The 16,947-nt window shown below is 40.6% G+C and overlaps 1 protein-coding gene across 2 annotated transcripts in view; it reads left to right on the top strand.

The window, feature by feature from the left end:
• Nucleotides 1–1,590: 1,590 nt before the first annotated feature.
• Nucleotides 1,591–16,947, top strand: part of IQGAP2 (IQ motif containing GTPase activating protein 2) — a 267,127-nt gene continuing 251,770 nt past the window's right edge. For both annotated transcript variants that reach the window (XM_063453609.1, XM_063453608.1), the window contains exon 1: nt 1,591–1,725. In XM_063453609.1, the coding sequence (XP_063309679.1) occupies nt 1,680–1,725 (46 nt within the window). In that variant the 5' untranslated portion in view covers nt 1,591–1,679. The remainder of the gene's footprint in view (nt 1,726–16,947) is intronic.

Raw genomic sequence — 16,947 nt, 5'->3', positions numbered from 1 at the left:
AATAGGTGGCGGATCGAACTGCGCATGTGTCCGCCCGCCGCGGAGAACGCGAACACGCTAATTTCGCCGGGAACTGTTCGCCGGCGGACAGTTCGGTACATCACTAGCTATAAGGTTATATTGATACACTGTATCTGGGATACTAGGAGGAGAACGCTATAAGGTTATATTGATACACTGTATCTGTCCTGTAATACTATTGATACATTGTATCTGTTTGGTGTTACTATTGATACATTGTATCTGTCTGGTGATGTTATTGCTGCATTGTACCTGGTAACATTATTGATACACTGTACCTGTCTGCTAATGTTATTGATACACTGTAGCTGTCTGTTATTACTGTTGATACATTGTATCTGTCTGGTAATCGTAATGATACATTGTACCTGTCTGCTAATATTATTGATACACTGTACCTGTCTGGTATTACTATTGATACATTGTACATGTCTGGTATAATACTATTGATACATTGTACCTGTCTTGCATTATTGATACATTGTATCGGTCTGGTATCAATGAAATTGTTCCTGCCTGGTATTATTGATACAATGTACCTGCCTGGTAACATTATTGATACATTGTACCTGTCTGGTATTATTGATACATTGTACCTGTCTGGTATTATTGATACATTGTACCTGTCTGGTAATGTTATTGATACATTGTACCTGTCTGGTATTAATGATCTGATACATTGTATCTGTCTGGTAACATTATTGATACATTGTACCTGTCTGGTATTATTGATACATTGTACCTGTCTGGTAATGTTATTGATACATTGTACCTGTCTGGTATTAATGATCTGATACATTGTATCTGTCTGGTAATATTATTGATACATTGTACCTGTCTGGTATTGTTGATACATTGTACCTGTCTGGTAATGTTATTGATACATTGTACCTGTCTGGTATTAATGATCTGATACATTGTATCTGTCTGGTAATATTATTGATACATTGTACCTGTCTGGCATTATTATACATTGTATCAGTCTGGTAATATGATTGCTACATTGTAGCTGACTGGTAACATTATTGATACAATGTACCTGTCTGGTATTGATGATCTGATACATTGTATCTGCCTGGTAACCTTATTGATACATTGTACCTGTCTGGTATTATTGATACATTGTACCTGTCTGGTAATATTATTGACACATTGTATCGGTCTGGTAACATTATTGATACATTGTACCTGCCTGGTATTATTGATACATTGTACCTGTCTGGTAATATTATTGATACATGGTACCTGTCTGGTATTAATGATCTGATACATTGTACCTGTCTGGTAATATTATTGATACATTGTACCTGTCTGGTAATATTATTGATACATTGTACCTGTCTGGTATTATTGATACATTGTACTTGTCTGGTATTATTGATACATTGTAGCTGACTGGTAACATTATTGCTACATTGTACCTGTCTGGTATTATTGATACATTGTATCTGTCTTGGAAAGCTAGGTGGCGCTGGTGAGGTAGACATTGAGTGAGGAGTGAGGGGGGAGGGAGCAGCCACCAGCAGGGGAGAAGGAGGAGGAGAGCTCACATTGCCTGTTAGAGAGTGAGAGCAACAGGCAGGGTTAGAGGGTCTCACAGGAGAGCAGGATCAGGATTAACCCAGCTCCTCCGGCAGGGACACTGCAAGTCCAGCAGGATGCACCATGAGGAGATCTCACCCTTGCTTCGTCCCAGATACGGCTGTAAGTGCATGGCTTGTACATTTCCCACCTGTGTGGATTAACCCCTTCATCCCCGAGCAGCAGCAAGTGGCACTCATTCAGTGGCTGCATCCCCTTGTGTGAATCTTACCTGTTGCTTTTTAAAGTGTGTGCAGGCATGCTCAGCACTGAGTGGGCGTGGGAGCTCAGCACTGAGTGGGCATGGGAGCTCAGCACTGAGTGGGCATGGGAGCTCAGCACTGAGTGGGCATGGGAGCCCAGCACTAAATGGGCATGGGAGCTCAGCACTGAGTGGGCATGGGAGCCCAGCACTAAATGGGCATGGGAGCTCAGCACTGAGTGGGCATGGGAGCTCAGCACTGAGTGGGCATGGGAGCTCAGCACTGAGTGGGCATGGGAGCTCAGCACTGAGTGGGCATGGGAGCTCAGCACTGAGTGGGCATGGGAGCCCAGCACTAAATGGGCATGGGAGCTCAGCACTGAGTGGGCATGGGAGCCCAGCACTAAATGGGCATGGGAGCCCAGCACTAAATGGGCATGGGAGCCCAGCACTGAGTGGGCATGGGAGCTCAGCACTGAGTGGGCATGGCAGCCCAGCACTGAGTGGGCATGGCAGCCCAGCTCTGAGTGGGCATGGGAGCTCAGCTCTGAGTGGGCATGGGAGCTCAGCTCTGAGTGGGCATGGGAGCTCAGCTCTGAGTGGGCATGGGAGCCCAGCACTGGGTGGGCATGGGAGCCCAGCACTGGGTGGGCATGGGAGCCCAGCACTGGGTGGGCATGGGAGCCCAGCACTGGGTGGGCATGGGAGCCCAGCACTGGGTGGGCATGGGAGCTCAGCACTGGGTGGGCATGGGAGCTCAGCACTGGGTGGGCATGGGAGACCAGTATTTAGTGGGCATGGGGAGCCCAGCACTGAGGGATATAGGATTAAAGCACTTCGTTTGAATGGGAGATTCTCCCTGTTATAATTTGTCAGTAAAGCAGCAGGGCTGTGTGTTTGGAGGGGCATGCAGTGTGATTACCATTTCGTGTCTTTGTGTGTGTATGTTCCCCTGTCTGTGTCTGTCTGTGTGTGGGGGGGGGGGGGGGGGGGGGCTGTTGGTTTAAAGCTCAGTTTCTGCTGTGAAGTGAAATGATGGATTGAAGCAGAAAGTCCAGTTTTTCTCTCTGTGCCCGGCTGTAGTTTGGAGCTCTGTTTAGTTAGTTCTATTGTCTGTGCTTTGTGTTTGTACATCATGACAGACATTGTGTGATATTTTCTGAAACTACCACTTATTGCACATTGCTCTTTACATGGGCTTTCACACGAGTTTCCCAACACTCAGCAATTTCTATAAGTTTTCCTGTATTAGGAGAAACGTGATATTTTGTCTGCCTTAGATGTTTGTTACTGATATGTCTTTAGTGTCGGTGAGGTTTGCAGCTCTGGTAAAGTACTTTGAAATAAACTCACTCTGCATGCCTTATGGGATTTCAGTGATGACAATGGTGCCAATCACATCGCTTGCCCTCTGAAATGCCAGGGTGCCCTGCAGGCCTGGTGCAGAAGGGACTGTAATTGTGGTGTCCTTGGAGCATTCAGGGTTAACGTGAGCCTTTAATCCCTCATTTGATATCATGAAACCCTGTGACAATCTGTGTGTGAGCACCAACACTGACTGGGGAAAGTCAATTATTAACACTTTATTTCCAAAATGATTAGAAAATGCACTGGTTAATGAGTGTGCATTGTACTCCTGAGCTCATTCTTCTGGGGTAATGGGCAATTCATGGTTTGCTGATCAGAGTGCACAGAGTTCTCTTATGCTGAGTGACAAAATCCTTGGATGTACCTTGACCACAATTCTCCCCTCCCACTGATAGAAGTACATGGAAAACTTAGACTATGGGATCTTGTGCTGGCTAAACTAAAGTTACACACACACACACACACACACAGTGTCACTGTCACAAATGAATGAATTTTGTGCAACCATGAAGAAATATGGGTTTTTAATGGAAAACAAATTTAAAATCAAAGTGTCCTCTATGTGTCTTGTTCGAAATCAAGATATAAATGTTCAAGGTTAATAGTTGTGTAACCACGAGGAAACAGACATTGCCATATTTTCTGTATAATTCTTAGAGGTTTACTCTCTGAACTGTGAATTGTGATAAACTAAAAACCAAATTGCAAAATTGTAACCCAAACAACCACGTTGGGAAAGCAGGTATTATTTACCCTTTTCCCCCCCGATGCATTTTGGCCTAAGTGGTGCAATTCGATTTTTATAATTTACATTTTAGCGAATAAGCCCTCAACTGTTTGAGAGTGTGGTACGCTGATGGAATTGTAACTCACAGGCTTTGATATTGTTTTAATAATAATAATATTCTCTTGAATTTGTATGTGCTGTGCAGAAACCCAGAATAGTTAGTAGAGTGTAGCCTTTGACAGCAGTGACCTTACATGCCCTCTATGATGTCATTGAGGAGAAAGATGTAGTGCTGGTTAATCGCGTGGCTATAATAAAGCAGTTTCCAATAATGGTCTATGGCAATATGTAATATTTTATAGCTGTATGTGTATCTGGCACGTTTACCGACTCATACACTATGACAGTCTAGAACTTCAGAGGATCATAGGAAGACCAGTACTGAACTGCTTTTTAGAACTGTGTGTCTAACATTCCAAGTGTTCCTTGTCAGCTTGATACCATTTCCAGTTCGGTAAATAACCCTGTATTGTTCACAAGGATTTTACACTAAAGTGAGGAATCGCATGGATTTTCAAATTTAAGGCCAGAGTAACGGAGGTGGAAGCAGGGCTGACTTAGAGAATGTTTGGCCTTAAATGTTAAATTCACTTTGAATTCTATAGACTGTAAGCTCGTTTGAGCAGGGTCCTCTTCAACCTATCGTTCCTGTACGTTTTCTTGTAATTGTCCTATTTATAGTTAAATCCCCCCTCTCATAATATTGTAAAGCGCTACGGAATCTGTTGGCGCTATATAAATGGCAATGATAATAATTTCTCAGTTTAGTGAATAACCCTTTATAGTTTTCTGTGTTTTATCTCAGTGAAAATTAACTGAATTCCATTGACCTTATGTTCCTTATGGGTCATGTCAACCAGTAAGAAATGCAAGGGTTCAATCCTGAATGAAATAACGAGGCTCCTTGAACAATATTGGGTGGCTCTAATCCTGGATCCGAATGGAGGATAAGGTATCAGCTAGATGCCAGTTCAAGTAGAGAACCACTTGTTACTGGCCAAACAGGTCTGCTCATGTATGGATACAGTGATCAGATCCGCCATATTTTCATGGACAAGTTAATGGTTCACGCCGATGGCCATGCTTTCAATGCCCAACGCAAATAACAACACAAAAACATGGCGTCACCCCTATGTACAGGGCACCATGGATGCATTCACAGGTTCTAGGATTGTTCTAGATGGTCTACAGCTCTAGTTCAGTCGTTTCCAACCCAGTTCTCAAGTTCCCCCTAACAGTCCAGGATTTAAGGTGTTTTTAGAAAAAAAGAACAAAAAAAAACACTTTGGACACAACAGAGTAATCCCTAAATCCTGGACTGGTAGGGGGTACTTGAGGACTGGGTTGGGAACCCCTGTTCTAATCTAGACGAACCACTAAATGTTGTTTACAAGATATCCGTGTCCAGCAATTATTGGAGATAATGTCCGTCTCAGACATGAGATTAAGAATTGTTCCATTAAACAAAAGTGTTTATTTTGTAGACAGTGAAATCCCTTTGCCTTTTTACATTGTGTGCATTTGTTTCAAATCCTAATCTTGGTTCTATATTTACCAATTAGAGTTTGTTGTATGTGTTCGGTTAATAGTCCTTCTTACTGAGTGTGCTCGTTTTATTTTATAAAAGCAAACTTGTTGCAAGGTAATACAATTGGGGAGAAAATAATCCCTGCCTGTTGCACTGCCTGTTTTCCTTCATTCTTCAAAATCCCTTTGGATTGAAACTTCAAAGTCGGACACTATGTTTCTTTTAACAGGTATTTCTTTTTTGTGCGAGGAGATTTGTCTAACTATGGCAGGGTATTTACAGCTTCCATGCTGTGTCTCCTGGGGAAGCACATGTATCCGGTGCTTGCTTTGTACAAACCTCACCTTGCATCAAGCATTGTGCTTTGGCCAAATGGTGTCTGCATGTCAAGCTGTACGCTTTAAGCTGTGATCCTTTTTTTATTATTTAGACGATCATACTTTTTGGTTTCTAAGGAAGTGTCTTCAAGATGCAAGATGACATTGAAGTTAGAGATTTATTTAATATATTTTGTTCTACCAGCAGTTCAGTGTCAAAAAAAAAACCTCAGGAAGTGGTTTGGGTGTCGTTTCACTAACTGATCTGATCAAAGTCTAGAATTCTGAGAATTCTGGGTATTCTTCATATGACTGACCGGCCTGTGCAACGCTGAGTAGTAACAGGTTGTCTTGAATGAATTAAAAATGCTCTTATCTGATTTGACATCAAATAAAGCAGACAGGAAATGGAATATGGAATTCTCTTTATGACATGTTTTTTTTTTTTTTATGACTCTCTACTAATTTCTGGAGAAGTTTTATGTGGATTAGGCCATACGTACCAAAAATGTGATCTTTAAAATGAATATTAGAAATCTAGAATGTTTTGATTTGGGACACAGTGACAGTAGGTTTTATATCGATGTTTATAAAATGTCTAGTGCATTCATTGTAACCAATTGACACACTAATAGCAACATTTAGGAAAAAATACTACGTTCTTTACGTAAGTTACAATCACAGCATTGCATAAAAACAAAAATCATTATTTATTTATTATTGCTATTTATAAAGCGCCAACAGATTCTGCAGCGCTGTACAATTTGTGGAGAAACGTACAATATGCACAGACAAATACAAGAGGTAAGAGAGCCCTGCCCGTAATCCTTCTTGATTTCTCTTGGACCATCTTGATGTTTAATAGGGTCCATATACAACATGCCCAAAAAAACAAAAAAAAATCCGGAACATTTTGAAAGACATCAACTGAACTGATAAAATGCCTGTCTAGACTTCTTTCTGTAAAGGATCCCTTCCTCGTCTGTAGGTGAAATCTCCTTTCATAGAGTCTCACTGCATCAACTTGTTGTACAGCGCTACGGAACTTGTTGGCACTTTATGAATAATAATTCCCTTTTGGCCTGTTATGCAGTCCTGTTAATGAACAGGTCACCAGAAAGCTATTGCATGGCCTCTGTGTGAGTTTGCATAATGTTATCGTATTACCTCGTGAGGCACCATTTTTTTTTCTAATGTTAACCTAGGGAAATATTTGGCTTGTTAAATATCCAGCACCTTCAAAAGACTAGAAGTAATCTTTGTATGTTTATGTTAAACACTGCATAGTGTAACACTCCTTTGTGTATGTTATCGCTCAGTAGAATTCTAAGGACAAATAATAGTGTATCGTTTTTGTTAAAGGGAATACGATGGAATGAGTGCTTAAATATGTGTAAAAACATGTCTTCCGAAGCACAACAAATATCTAAACTAATGGGTGTGAAAGAGGCGTAGGTCTATCCTCTGACATACAAAAGATCTCCCGATATTTGACAAGCTCGGAAAATATTGATTAGTTGGGATGAGGAAGTTTTCACGTAACACTCGTCCAATGCAAGAAGCTTGGGTTCAAAGTTTTTAATAAAGTATAGCGATTAGAATAGCATTCAAGGAATTTTAACAAACATAACTTATTGGGTTACAGCAGTTGATGGCAGTAACGTGCATTATTCACTTAATGTATGTGTTCTAATGAGTCAGGAAAGTTTTAAAAAAACAAAAAACGCTAAAGTAATCCACATGCAGTGACCTTGTTCTGTATAACCCTGTAATGCAGTTGTTTTAGAAAGCACAGTGTTTGCATTGCAGGGTTATATCCCCCTCTAGTGGCTGTTGTACTGACCGCCACTAGAGGCACTTCCGCGGCACGGACAGAGTAAAACGTGGTCACGTGACGCGTATGCTCATAAGAAAGCATTGAATACAACGTTTTCCTATGGGGAAGCTTGCATGCTTCTGTCACCTGTCAACAGAACCGGATTAACCCCTTCAGGATGGAGTCAATAGTGCACGTTCTGATCAAAACAAAACGTAAACAAAAACTGGAATTTGCGCTATATGTCTGTTCACCCGTAATTCACCTCTTTCATATTATATGCACCCACACTTATTATATATCATTTTGTTCAGGAGAAACAGGGCTTTAATTTATCATTAACTATTCATATATGGAACATAATTCATTACGAATAAAATTGAAAAAAAAAAGTGAGAAAATATATATATTTTTTTTAATTTGTATTTCCGTCTGACATTTTAGCTGTGAATGTCATAATACTGTTAGGTTTTACTGCACAAAAATGCACATATTTGTAATCAGCGATGTCTCACGAGTACAACAGTACCCCCCATTAACAGGTTTTATTTTGTTTTGGAAAGTTACAGGGTCAAATATAGAACGTTCCATTTTCAAATAGAAATTTGCCAGATTGGTAATGTTACCTTTTGAGACGGTGTGGTAGCCCAGCAATGAGAATTACCCCCATAATGGCATAGCATTTGAAAAAGTAGACAACCAAAGGTATTGAAAGTGGGGTATGTTTAGTCTTTTTTAGTAGCCACTTAGTCACAAACACTGGCTACCTTATAGCACAAAAGCTCTCTCAGCGTTGCTCCCCTAAATTTGCGTTGCCCCCCTAAATTTTATCCAGGAGGCCTCCTCCACGATGATCCGATTCAATGCTCCTTTTAGAGGTGTGCTGGGGACCTGATACGCATGCACGGCAAGAGCCACATGCGCATTCAAGCTTTCAGATAGGAGAATGTTGTATTCAATACTTTCCTGTGGGCCTCTGCGCTATATGACAGAGGTTTGCTCGGTCAGGGCAGCAGAAGTGCCTCTAGTGGCTGTCAGGAAAATAGCCACTAGAGGTGGATTAAACTCTGCAATGTAAACACTGTAGTTTTTAAAGAACTGCATAGTTTTAAATTGCAGGGTTAAAAGGACAGGGACACTGCATCTCCATCACTTCATTAAGATGGACCGGTCAGGGTCACTATAGTGTCACTTCAAATCCTTATTTACTGCCAATAGTAACCAGTTCCTAAAATACAAAATCAGCTAATTCTATTTTGTTACATTTTGTATACGAATAATCCGGATCCAAATGGGGCGGATATGACATTACTGGAAGGAAAGTATCTGTGAATTCTGTGTTCTGAATGTATGTCCAGCCAATTTTGGGCTTATCCCTTTTTTCAAACAGTGCTGAATCTGTCAGATCTGTAACACAGTAACGGGCAGCTCTCAGCGCAGTGTTAAAGATGAATACATTGGTGGAACTAGCGGTGACTTTGTCATTCTTTCAGTCTCACCAGAACCAGCTTGACATCCTGACAGCCTCAGCTGATTGGGTAATGTGAGAGAACGCTGCCTGTCTGTAGATATAGCGATGGAAAGATAACGGAATAGTTTACATACAATACAGAAATCTGTGCCAACAAAAGACACATTCTTGAATACGGAACTTGCTCATTTTCTAGTAAAAATAATAAAAAACAGACATATGAGCTGGTTTTCAGTTAAGATGTATATTGTTTTTCCAAAGAGTATTTAATCCAGATTTGCTCTTTTTGCGCCATAAGATGTGCATTACAGCCAGCACATTTCCTGTTAAAATATATATATATATAATTTTTTTTTTGTAAAGCAACCCATAAAACCCCGATATGGCACTATTTTTCCCATTAATACAGGTTTTCCTTTTACGTATCGAAATGATTTCAGTTCTGTTGCTCACTCTTATTGTATTTATAACTTAAGGGAACTACACTTTTTTTTTTCTTTTTCTTTTTCTTTTTTCTTTTTTTTTTTTCTTCATTGTACCTATTGAAGTCAATTGATTTGTGTTAATCTCTTGTTTCTGTAGAAATCCAGGCACTCTTATCCACTAAATTAATTTTGTTTTTATTTAATAGTATTAGCGGTAAAATGGGTTTAAAATCAATACAAAGTACTGCTGCTGATGCACAGATTGGTTTTAAAGACAATTTTGAATACACAAATTCGCACTGCTGCTAAAAAGTAAATATTGGGCATTTAAAGGAACACTCCAAACAGATACAGCAAATCAGCTTGCTTGTTGTTTTATTTTACAAACGTGCCAATTTTACAAGAAATCTGCACTTTATAAATAAACCTGGTTACACCCCCCTGGCTGTCAATCAAACAACTGATCCTGTTACTTCCTGGTTGTTTAGTAACAGAGCAGGAGATAAGGAATTCTAAATTAAACACACTGCATTAAGGGAAACTTAAACATGTAGACTGTATTTATTGTAGTGTGTAGAAAGGCTGAGTGAGTCACAGCCTGGGATGGTGTGGCTAGGGCTGCATAAACAAAGTGATTTAAAGGGGCACTATAGTCACCAGAACAACTACAGCTTAATGAAGTTGTTCTGGTGCCTATAGCCTGTCTCTGCAGGCATTTTAATGTAAACACTGCCTTTTCTCTGAAAAGGGATTTAATAGGGAAATACTGGACATTACAGATCCCAAGCAACATGACCACTTCAAAACACTGAAGTGGTCTTGGTGTTTGTAGTAACTTTATGTAGCCGTGTTCATTTACCTTGTGTGAGGTCCCCTAATGCTGGCGATTACAATCTCATATTTTTTTTATTCTTTCCTATTGCTCTTAAAGCTTGGCTTTGTGCAACCGAAGGCAGTCAGGTCTCCTGACATTTCTTGTATGACAGGTATATATATATATTAAAAAAACAAAAAGTTTTAATTTATTTATTTTATAATGGCCTTCAAATCTTTGGCAACCAAACTGTGCTTATCTGTACAAGCCCTTTGAACATTGTTAATGTTTAACTATCAACAAGGACTTGAAACACAAGCAGAGCTTAATAGAGAACTTGTAGCAAAATACTTTTGTGGTTTCTGAGTCCTGAATGTAACAAAGTAGTTTTGAGATACGTGTGTCGAGTTCCCTCCTGCTTGCACTTGCCTAGGGATTGTAACCAGAATGCAAAGATACAACAGATATTGAAACAGGAAGCCCACTGCAAGTCCTTCGTATTATAGCACCGAGCCACTTCCTGTTCTTTGCCGCATCTGCACGTGACAACGTTTTTGTTTTTATTTCTTTTATAAACGCATTGCTGCTGGACACTTATATATATATATATAGTATGGCTGCCTATGCGCAGGAATAATTATAATATACCAATCGAGGCTAAAAACTGGAGTAAAGTGGTCAGCGGTCATCTTTGATGATAAAATGTGTCGTTATAGTTTATTATTTCACAAATAGGTGAAAATATTCTGCAACTGCATTTTATAAATATATATATTTTCTCTGACTGCAATTTCCTCTTGACAGTATCTCGTGGTCCTTCTAGAACATGGCCCAGCCTCGGGCGATGGTTGTGGGCACATTTTTCGAGTGGCACACTTATCTGGCCTGCCAACATTGTTCTTTTTTGTCATGTTTAACTGCCTTCTCCTGACATAGTTTGACACTGGAGAAGCAATTCGCAATATAACACACAATGTGTAAATTCGTGGATCCCACCTAATTTAATGTTTTCTACATATGAGCTTATGGAATGAATTGAGTAAAACTGAATAATATTGCATAGAATTTTCATTCTTACCTGCCTGGCACTTTAAGGGTTAACCGTGAAGTTACCCACCATTAGGTAACTTAAGTTCTAGCTAAAAGCAATTGCACACTCTTTTGAAGAGCACCTGGTCTGCCTTACAGTTAATATTCTATTCTAGTCTATTAAGGCACCTCTCGAGAGTTCGTCAACGGTTCCATGAACTCCACAGGTTAAAATTATGATTTTCACGTGATATCGTCTTCTCCCTATTGCATTGTTCATACTTATCATTTAAAGGGAACAGATAGAAATTGCTAGTGTGCTTTTCTAAAAAGTTGAAAAGCAAAATATGAAATGCAGATGTGTTCTCCCCCATGAGTACCAACCTCCTCCGGCTCCTTACAATCTTTCAGGAGAGAGAACTGATCGACGGAGTGCACATGCATCAACTTGGCAAGGCCTGATTTACTAAACCGTGAACTGGGCTACGTGTAAACTGATTGTAGCTGCAGTATCGCTGCAGTTCCACTTATCCTTAGTGATGAGTATAGCTATATATATCGCTTCAACTCATCCTGGGTTGTTGTTTTTTTTTTATTCATTTTCTTCATAATGCATTGAAAAAAGAGAGTTTCCCTTTAAGCAGCCAATATAAATAAAACCTTTTCCATGTTAACCTGTGTGCATTTATTGAATTCCTGTAGGTTTTATAGGTGTGCACAACCTGCATGCCAAACAGTTTATTGTTCATCTTGATGACTGGGTTAAAAGTTCTTTTGAAACACAGAACTGACCTTTAGTCTCTCATTAGTAATGACACCCATGTAGAAATGCATGTTCTGGTGTTTTTTGCATGCAGTGAATTTATTTTCCCCAGTGTTTCTCTGATCGTCGACTGAATAAAAAAAAAAAAAAAAAAAATCTGGGGCCAGAGTTTAAATCCCTGCTCTAAAGCCATGTGCAATAGGGGAATGAAACCTACAATGAACTGCAGTCTGAAAATATATCGATATTTAAAATAAAGGTGCAGCTGGATTAGCAAAGACTTGGAGGTGATAGGGGAATATATGATCAGCACATATTGAGTCACAATGTATCCATCCGTGATACTGTCATCGCATTGCAATGTTCTACAGAATGCAGCACAGACTTTAAAGGGACACGATCGTAGCCAGGACCACTACAGCTTAACGTAATAGTTTTGGTGTCTACTCTGCAGGCTAAGCACTATAAATGTTGCATTTTTAGAGAAAAAGCAGTGTTTACATTGCTACCTAGTAACACCTCTAGTGGTAGTTACTCAGACAGCCACTAGAGGTGCTTCTGAGTCTCCACGTTCTGCATAGAGATGCTGCGCGTACCCCATACAGATGCACTGATTTAATGCATGTTCGTGAGGAGCTGCTGATTGGCCAGGGTGGTATTTTGCTGCGCATGCACAATAGCCTCCAAGTGCTTTAATATGGAGTCAGAGCCAGCCACGGCAAGACCAGAATAGACCTTTTTTTAAAAGACCTTTTACTGAGATCGGAGGGGCCAGTAACTTAAACAGCCACTTCAGCACTATGGTGTCAGGAATACATATTTGTTATATATAATTAATTACTATAGTGTTCCTTTAATGTCTGGCCAAACAATCCATTCAATTAAGTGGAATAGTTTAAGAAAATAATACTGACATCAGAGCTTGGTGAAATTCAACATTGATCTCCTATAAATAATAAAATAATAATAAAAAACGGATGAAGACAGGATTCTGCTTCGCAAGTCACACCTGATTGCTGAATTTGTTTTTATTGAGTCGCCCCACGTATATTTAAAAATATATATTTTATTTGTATTACATTTATTTCTACACTGCAAATATTTTCTTAATTGTACTTCATTATTCATCTTGACATTTGGGGGTACCTTTTCGTATCTGACTGCTACTAAATATCTAAAACTCAGTGAATCATACATCTGTAAATCTAACTCATTTTACTTCTAGGTCCTGCATCAATACAATCTTTAATTCTTTCGTTAGTTCATTTTACCCCCCCAAGTAATTGTGTTTTTTCAACCCATTTTTCTGATGGAGGAAGGGCAAGCCAATTTGGGCCCACACTGTGATTTATGACTGGGCCTGGGCATCCGACTATACGAGATACCGTATCTGATTGTGGCTGGCAAACTGCAGCAGTGACATATAGCCACACCTGTGTCTTATCTCCTGTTCCTACCGAGAGCCCTGAAGGTTCCGTCTATTTACTCTTTGGTCCCATTCCTTGTTTGAAGACTGTGTAGGAGTGAGCTGTGCAGATTAGATGTATACATGATTAATTAATCCACATAGTTTGTGCCATACTGTCCCTATCAGGGCTGGGCTACATGCCGTCTTCCAGTTGGCTTTAGACAATCACTGTACTAGAGGATAACTCAGCAATGTAGGATTTGCGATGTTAATGCATAAATGATTTGAGTTCGAGTTTATAATCATGTACTTGGTACCAACATATTCTGCAGCGCTGTACAATGGGGAATAAGTAAAAGGAACATACAGGTTATATAACTATCTTGGTTTTGTTCATTTCACTTTGCCATTTACTTAGTGTTAGCAATTTAAATTGTCTTGTAGCATATTTTGGCATTTCATAAATGATACGGTAGCTAATGTTGTATGGTAAGCGCTACGGAATCTGTTAGCGCTATATAAATGGCAATAATAATATAATATGGAAACGAGATGATGGGGGCTTTCTTAAATGAGCAGTTAGGCCAATTCATGCTCTGACACCACGAAGAGGTTACTTTATTTAAAATAAGTTTTTAGGGTGAGCCAGGTGCAACTTAATAACATTTGGCCAAACGTATTTTGAATTTTGATTTTGCACGTGGTATGGCCCTCCTTGGGCCAACATGAATCCTGTCCCGAAGCTCAAATAATGGGGTAACACTTCATCTGAATGGGGCCCAGCTTACAGAGTGACTCACGTTGCGATCAGAAGAGTATACTGCTGGCGAGAGACTGCGCCAAGGTGTGTCATCCTACGTTTAATGTCTTTCTTTTTGTTAACAGGGTTGTCTGGATAAAATGATATAGATGAAATAAAAATATATATTGCAAAGCAAATGAAGTTAAGAGTAACCGTCATTATGAGCCACTTTTAGTGTTGAGAGCAGGTTCCGGATGCTCGAAGCAAAGTGTATGCTACAGTAATGTAGTGTAGTTATGGTGCCACACACTTTGCTGCAATGTGGTTATGGTGCTTAGACTGACCCTATTTTATCTCCCTCAATGCAATGGCCTCCTCTTCACCCTTAAACTTTATCTGTCACATGATGGTTATCACAATGCTCCCTGTCTGGGCCTACTTATTACTATCACAGTATGTTAGAGCTACAACCCCCATCACACAATATGTTAGAGCTACAGCCCCCACCACACAGTATGTTAGAGCTACAGCCCCCATCACACAGTGTGTTAGAGCTACAACCCCCATCACACAGTATGTTAGAGCTACAACCCCCACCACACAGTATGTTAGAGCTACAACCCCCATCACACAATATGTTAGAGCTACAGCCCCCATCACACAGTATGTTAGAGCTACAACCCCCATCACACAGTATGTTAGAGCTATAACCCCCACCACACAGTATGTTAGAGCTACAACCCCCACCACACAGTATGTTAGAGCTACAACCCCCATCACACAATATGTTAGAGCTACAGCCCCCATCACACAGTATGTTAGAGCTACAACCCCCACCACACAGTATGTTAGAGCTACAACCCCCATCACACAATATGTTAGAGCTACAGCCCCCATCACACAGTATGTTAGAGCTACAGCCCCCATCACACAGTATGTTAGAGCTACAACCCCCATCACACAGTATGTTAGAGCTATAACCCCCACCACACAGTATGTTAGAGCTACAACCCCCACCACACAGTATGTTAGAGCTACAACCCCCATCACACAATATGTTAGAGCTACAGCCCCCATAACACAGTATGTTAGAGCTACAACCCCCATCACACAATATGTTAGAGCTACAGCCCCCATCACACAGTATGTTAGAGCTACAACCCCCATCACACAGTATGTTAGAGCTATAACCCCCACCACACAGTATGTTAGAGCTACAACCCCCACCACACAGTATGTTAGAGCTACAACCCCATCACACAATATGTTAGAGCTACAACCCCATCACACAATATGTTAGAGCTACAGCCCCCATCACACAATATGTTAGAGCTACAGCCCCCATCACACAGTATGTTAGAGCTACAACCCCATCACACAATTTGTTAGAGCTACAAACCCCATCACACAGTATGTTAGAGCTACAACCCCCATCACACAGTATGTTAGAGCTACAACCCCCATCACACAGTATGTTAAAGCTACAACCCCCACCACACAGTATGTTAGAGCTATAACCCCCACCACACAGTATGTTAGAGCTACAACCCCCACCACACAGTATGTTAGAGCTATAAATCCCACACACAGTATGTTAGAGCTATAAATCCCACACACAGTATGTTAGAGCTATAACCCCCATCACACAGTATGTTAGAGCTACAACCCCCATCACACAGTATGTTAGAGCTATAACCCCCACCACACAGTATGTTAGAGCTACAACCCCCATCACACAGTATGTTAGAGCTACAACCCCCATCACACAGTATGTTAGAGCTACAACCCCCATCACACAGTATGTTAAAGCTACAACCCCCATCACACAGTATGTTAGAGCTACAACCCCCATCACACAATATGTTAGAGCTACAGCCCCCATCACACAGTATGTTAGAGCTACAACCCCCATCACACAGTATGTTAGAGCTACAACCCCCATCACACAGTATGTTAGAGCTACAACCCCCATCACACAGTATGTTAGAGCTACAACCCCCATCACACAGTATGTTAGAGCTACAACCCCCATCACACAGTATGTTAGAGCTACAACCCCATCACACAGTATGTTAGAGCTACAACCCCCATCACACAGTATGTTAGAGCTATAACCCCCACCACACAGTATGTTAGAGCTACAACCCCCATCACACAGTATGTTAGAGCTACAACCCCCATCACACAGTATGTTAGAGCTACAACCCCCATCACACAGTATGTTAGAGCTATAACCCCCACCACACAGTATGTTAGAGCTATAACCCCCATCACACAGTATGTTAGAGCTACAACCCCCATCACACAGCATGTTAGAGCTACAACCCCCATCACACAGCATGTTAGAGCTATAACCCCCATCACACAGTATGTTAGAGCTACAACCCCCATCACACAGTATGTTAGAGCTACAATCCCATCACACAGTATGTTAGAGCTATAACCCCCACCACACAGCATGTTAGAGCTATAACTCCCATCACACAGTATGTTAGAGCTATAACCCCCACCACACAGCATGTTAGAGCTATAACCCCCATCACACAGTATGTTAGAGCTATAACCCCCACCACACAGCATGTTAGAGCTATAACTCCCATCACACAGTATGTTAGAGCTATAACCCCCACCACACAGCATGTTAGAGCTATAACCCCCATCACACAGTATGTTAG

The sequence above is a fragment of the Pelobates fuscus genome, chromosome 5 (assembly GCF_036172605.1).
Source record: "Pelobates fuscus isolate aPelFus1 chromosome 5, aPelFus1.pri, whole genome shotgun sequence".
Lineage (NCBI taxonomy): Eukaryota > Metazoa > Chordata > Amphibia > Anura > Pelobatidae > Pelobates > Pelobates fuscus.
Note: the sequence above shows the minus strand (reverse complement) of the source record. Positions and strands in the feature narration are given on the sequence as shown.